The 6,280-nt window shown below is 38.3% G+C and overlaps 1 protein-coding gene across 1 annotated transcript in view; it reads left to right on the top strand.

Moving 5' to 3' along the window:
• Nucleotides 1–6,280, top strand: part of znf292b (zinc finger protein 292b) — a 36,221-nt gene that overhangs the window by 10,554 nt on the left and 19,387 nt on the right. The window contains exons 2-5 of the mRNA XM_014026702.1: nt 1,906–2,060; nt 2,186–2,261; nt 3,491–3,626; nt 5,246–5,448. Of these exons, the coding sequence (XP_013882156.1) occupies nt 1,906–2,060; nt 2,186–2,261; nt 3,491–3,626; nt 5,246–5,448 (570 nt within the window). The remainder of the gene's footprint in view (nt 1–1,905; nt 2,061–2,185; nt 2,262–3,490; nt 3,627–5,245; nt 5,449–6,280) is intronic.

The following is a 6,280-nucleotide window of genomic DNA, read 5'->3' as shown; positions in this document are numbered from 1 at the left end:
CACACACACACACACACACACACACACACACACACACACACACACACACACACACTCTCACTCCAGCTGCAGTTAGTTTCAGCTGCTCAGCACAGAAAGCAAACAACAGTAGTTCAAAATTTACCTGAATTTGTTAGATTTGATTAAGACAACAATTACCCCAAGGGAGACAACATATTGACCACTCACGGAGGCCATGATAAGGCTTCAGGAAATACCTTTTTAACATTACCTCTTTGCACGTACCTCCTATCTCTCACAGTCTAATGACACTTTCAAGCCTGCCCCATTTCTTTCCCTGTTGTGTCTAACAATAGAAATACAACAGCTTTTCTCAAAAACTGTCAGACGGCCGCCCTATACCAGAGACAGAACTACGTAAAGCTCTCACCCTTTGGACCAGGCGACTCAGAGATCTAGAGGTTAAGCCAATTCCCAGAAAACTGAATTCTTTTGACCGTCCTAAACCCCAAAACCACGAGCGCGCCTCGCTTTAAAAACGGTCAGCTGATCGGTCGCGGTTTTTTTTTGCGCTCGTGACGTGAACACACAGGGAAATGCTGCGAAGTGCTTTTAGAACTATAATAAACGTAATCCTCGGTGGAAAATAGTCCAGGAAACGTGCGTTCCCGGGAGGTGTTCACCTGCAGCTGAGTAAAACTGGACCCCCCCCCACACACACACACACACACACACACACACCTGCAGAGAGAGAAAAAAAGGCAGTAATTATTGATAAGGTAACCATGCTTTGGCTTCACCTGTCACGTTTTCTTTTAAAAAAAGAAAAAGTAAATTGCAAAGCTGTCGCATCGGTGCATCGTGATTAAAAGCAAAGYTGCGTGTCTWATYTCACACACGTCTTCCTATCTTTGTGAGGACCACACACAGCGCTCAGCCTCACTCTGCGCCGTCTTTTTCCCCAAGTTTGGTGAGAGGTGGATATGGAGGGTCGCAAAAAATAGCTCTGGACTTGATCTGGCCTTATTTAAATAAAAATGACTACATGCCGTGAAATTCTTAGAGGGGCGGACCATCTCATTGGGGGGTGGGGGGGGTGTATAATGGTAGGGGAAACACTGGGTTCTTTTTTCCAGTGTGGAGTCACGGTCCGATTCCAGACCATCAGCTCCTCAATCACTCCTCTTTATTTTACCTAGACAGAAACACGAGATCCAAGAACAAAGAGTTCTCTGTGAAAGGTCAATCAGGATTTATTGCAACTTGCAAGACACACATCATGTCACACAGGCAGTGGTACAGAATGTGTAATAATAATAATAATAATAATAATGATGATGATGCATTAGTTTTATATAGCGCTTTTTGAGACCCTCAAAGACGCTTTACAATTTTTCATGCATCATTCATTCACACTCACATTCACACACTGATGGCAGTAAGCTACATTGTAGCCACAGCTGCCCTGGGGCAGACTGACAGAGGCGGGGCTGCCATGCTGCGCCACCGGCCCCTCTGACTACCATCAGTAGGCAAGGTGGGTGAAGTGTCTTGCCCAAGGACACAACGGCATGTAGGCATGGCGGGGAGTCGAACCTGTGACTTGCGGGTCCCAAAGCCGGCTGCACCCCAAGGCACCGAGGCAGTTTCAAATACATGCATTTATATAGAATATTATCAAGACAGACAATAAACAACTCTCTTGGTGCTAAAACTGGGCCAAGGAGAGAATGACGTAGGRTGAACAGCAACAAGAATGATTATTTTGTCTTGATCTTAAAACACTCYCTGAGAGAAAACAAAAGATGAAGAGTAAAATCATAAAACATGATGACATTTTAAAGAAAGCAAAATAGTTAACTGACTCTTAGCCTGAGAAAAAATGTAAGACTTTAAAGGATAATTTATTTTTCCAGGACAYTTAATTTGTGTGTTTTCTTTTAGATCCTGTTGGAATTTGCAGGCCGTTGGAGGATAGAGGAAGAACCTTTACCTGTGGTTCAGGTGTACATCGTTGCTCTGTTGAGTTACGCTGAGGCTGCTCCATTCCTCTCCCTTCAGTGTGAAAACGTTTCTCTTGTAGTTGAGAGACTATCTCTGTGAGTAAACACCAAACGCCGTGTTCTTGTTTAAATTTCCACAAATCTGTAGCGTTWTGTAAAATCCATTTTGGTTGGCACTCTGGTGTAAAGGTAAACATAAATGTCTGTCTGTACTTTAACAGGAGCTTCCTAGAGCTTCTGCTCTCACTGGCGGATGTTCCAGATGATTTATGGAAACAAGTTAAGTCTTCTGTGCAGGTAAGATTCAAACAGTTACTTTAAAATGGAAATATAGATTGGCAGAACAAAATTAAAATATAACTTGGAATGAGAAAGCAACAAGAATATACCATCTGAAACTATTTCTAAAAGGAACTATACATTGAGAAGTAGAGTAGAGGTAGGACTTGACAATTTATCAAATTCATAGTTTTGATTTAAATGTTTTGCTCTAAATGATAATAAATGGTATAATTGTTAGTATTAAAAATAACTCACAATATTCCACCTTGCTCCTTTAACATCCTGTGGTAAGGGTGAGTTTTGTTGAGATAAAGCAACTACTTTGATAAGAATGTTTGATAAACAGTTCATGTYAATTTTTACCACAAAGCTAAACAAAAAGCTGTATCTTCAGTATTTTTTCAAGGATTCCTGTTTTATTTATTTTGAATCAGCTGGCAGGTGAGCTGCCTTTATTTTTCCTGAGAYTTTGGCTCTGTTGCTTGTCTTTGTTTCAGTGTAATCGACCTGTTCTGAGATAGCAGTTGTTCAATCCTAAACGTTTTAACAATGCATTCCTACACAACCCTGCTTCTGAAAAACCAAAGAGCAATTGCAATCACTGTCTTAAAAATATCTCATTTGTGTTTTTGCTTACTTTGCAATTAATAAATGTATTCAGTAGTTTTTAAAACAGAGCATTTTTGTTCGTGAGAATGAACAAGTGAATTAAAAGGTTAAAAAATCTGAATAAAATAGGAAGTATTTGAAGAGTGGTAAAATTGTACAGCAAGAAAAGGCAATAATCTTACATGCTTCACTTGGTTTTATGAGTAACTGATAAACAATAGACTGAGTCGACCAATATTATTCAGACAATATTGACCACTTTTTTAGAAAATCTGTAACTGGCCATGTTTCTGCATACTTATTGATTCCCGAGTATGTAAATGTAGATGTAGATGCAGCAGTAGCTGCTACAACCAGCTTATGGTATTCCACATTTTGCTTTATAATTTTTAAATGTACAAGTTGTTTTTGGGGGTTATTTGAACTAAGCAGTTATTGATATATTTTGCTTAATGAAAAACGTCTGACCAACTTAATTTACTGTAGAGTTCTAACAGCTGCCTCTGGTTGGCGTTTCATTATGTTCCTCTAAAATATTTCTTGTTGTGTATTTTTTTCCTTATTTTTTTCATTCATTCATTATTTTTCAAACTGTCAAATGCCCGAGTGTTGTAATCATTTTTYCTTTTGTGTAGTTTGCACACGAGAAACTTCAGGAGAATGGACTCTTGCAGCTCGCTCTGCTGTCTACTCTGGCTCAGAGTGACGGTGTTTGGACCAACAGAATCCTGCAGGGAGTTCTGCTCAACCAGGACCTACAGTCAGAACAAGGTAACATTTCATTGGAAGRGCTGGCTTTAAAAAATCCATTTTATCGATCTGGATCGATTTTCCTTCAAATTTGGGAAAATCAATTCATAAATCATGAGATCGATTTGTTTTCCCCATGGGTGTTGTGTGCGATGAAGCTGCGCGTTTCCGTGTTGTGTGTCACTCCTGACTTGACGTAGGTTGATGCCGGTCGGTGCTAATGTTGGCTCCCGACAACAAGTTGTCTGGGGCAAAACAAAAGAAACTAAGGAATCACTAACGTTACAGCTGACTCTCAGCTGAACTTAAAGATAACAGAGGCCAGGACAACTTCTGTTTGCTAAGATTTGTGCTCAGACGCGGTAACGGGAAACAACGTGGAGCGGCTCAAACCAAAACGACTGTGTGTAAACATCTGACTGAAACTGTTCTCCTCAGCGTGTATAAGTGTGTGAAAGACGTCAGTCTAACAAAATAGTTTAGTTTTGTTGCCAATGTTATTTTTAAATTTAAGAATTATCTTAATGTAATTCACAGTGATGGAATGTTTTAGCTGAAGTACTTTTTTCTTTCTTCTTGTTAAGTTTTATTGAACAGAAGCTAACAAACATTACAAATATACAGTTTTCTTACTCTCAAAAGAGTGGGCAGACGTAAACACTTATATTATCCCACATCTTCTCCTGTAACTTTATTCCATCACTTCTTAGTGATCAGGAAAATTATTCTTAGTTTCTTAAAAAACTAATGTATCCAACAACACTTTTTCTTGCAATTCCTTTTTAGTTTAAACCAGGAGTGTCAAACTCCTGTCCTCGAGGGCCGCTATCCTGCATGTTTTAGAGGTTTTCTTGCTCCAACACACCAGATTTTGATCGCTGGGTAATTAACAGGCTTCTGCCCAATTTGAAGAGTTAATTCAATCACTGAATCAGGTGTGTTGGAGCTGGAAAACCTCTAAAACATGCAGGATAGCGGCCCTCGAGGACTGGAGTTTGACACCCCTGGTTAAACCCTTTGAAACTTGAGACAGTTTTGTTTCAAGATTAAACTCCAATTTACAAGTTTTGCCCTTTCTGTTTATAATTTTACCAATGCACCAAGTTAGAATTAGTTCCTTTGAGAATGTCTTCTATATCAAATTAAATGTGTTACTGCGTGACATCCTTAACTAATTAAAAAATCAAACTGAATCGTGAATCGTCCTGAATCATTGTGAATCGAATCAAATCAATTTGGGAAATCTGAATCAATACCCAGCCCTACCTACCTATAGATAAAAATTATATTTAATAGTTTTTCAACAAACCAACTTTGCTCATTCTCTTAAACATACACATTAATCTGACATTTTTAACATCACTCTCTAGATTGGTCCATAATTTTATTCCTTGGATTGAAGTACACCGTTCCTTCAAACTGGTTTAAAATTGAGGTTTGACAAACATCTCTATCCCCTTGAGATTGTAACAACTCTCTCTTTTAAGGTTAAGTGTTGCAGCTATTAGTCTTAAGAGATATTTTTACAAAGTATTTGCATCTACAGGTATTAAGTTGACAGCTGCACCTTCTTAAAAAAAGTAAAAAAATCTGCTTTAAATAATAGTTGAAATTCTAAGTGTTTGTTTGTTTGTTTTCAGTGGAAGAGTTCCTGCTGCAGGAGGGTCCTGTCCTGTTGCAGATGAGAGTGAAGCAGTTGATGAAGGAAAAACAAATGGAGAAGGCTGCTTTTCTCTCAAAGGCCTGCTCTGAGTCATCTGGCCTCCAAGGGAAGGAAGCTTTCAGGCAGATGTACCTGGTGTGTCTTTGTGCTACTTCAGAACAGGATCAGCTCATGGAGAAGGTCAGTTCAACTGTATGTTATGGATATTAAACGGGTAATTTGTAGTACTAAAATGTGTGTCTAAAGTCAAAGTTTTTGTTTTACATTGTAAGATTTGTTGAAGTTTTAATATGTGCTGTATAAATGYTAATTATGTGCCATATGTTGCGTACTTGTTACTCAAACAAAAGCTGTTTTTTTTCTGTTTTATTTTAAATCAGAGCATAGTTTCTCCAAGTTAACTTCAGTTTAAATTTAAGAACACATGAAACATGTAAAGATCATAGTTGTAAAAACAATATGTACAGTACAGTAAATGTTTGTACTTGTGTCCAAAATTGAACAAACCAGAAAATCTTGAGTCTGGAAACAGTTGCCATTTTAAATCTGAAAAAGGTGTAGGACCTTGTATATTTATTTAACACGAAGTGTATCTGCTGTATTTATACAGTAATACACATTCTACTGTTTGAAATGAGAACTATAAAGATCAAGATAAAAGACACCATTTTATTTCAGAAACAAAGGGAAAATTAAATATTTGAATACATCAGCAAGTATTGGGTGAGGGGACCTATCTTTTAAAGCAGTGGTTCCCAAAGTTGGGGTCGGGACCCAAAGTGGGGTCCTGAAACATCAAGGTGGGGTCCTGAAAAGATTTTCCTGTATTAATTACATTTTGCCTTAGTTGCCTAAAATGTATAAATGTAGAATGATAAATATTGTTACTATGCCCATGTTTAGTTGACCTGATACAAATGTTCATCATCCAAACATAGTTGTGGGCACAGGTCTCTGCTACAGTTATTTTGTGGGTCAAAAGCTGAAAAGTTTGGGAACCACTGCACTTCAG

The sequence above is a fragment of the Austrofundulus limnaeus genome, unplaced genomic scaffold (genome assembly GCF_001266775.1).
Source record: "Austrofundulus limnaeus strain Quisiro unplaced genomic scaffold, Austrofundulus_limnaeus-1.0 Scaffold583, whole genome shotgun sequence".
NCBI lineage: Eukaryota > Metazoa > Chordata > Actinopteri > Cyprinodontiformes > Rivulidae > Austrofundulus > Austrofundulus limnaeus.
This window is presented reverse-complemented; position numbering and strand designations above follow the sequence as displayed.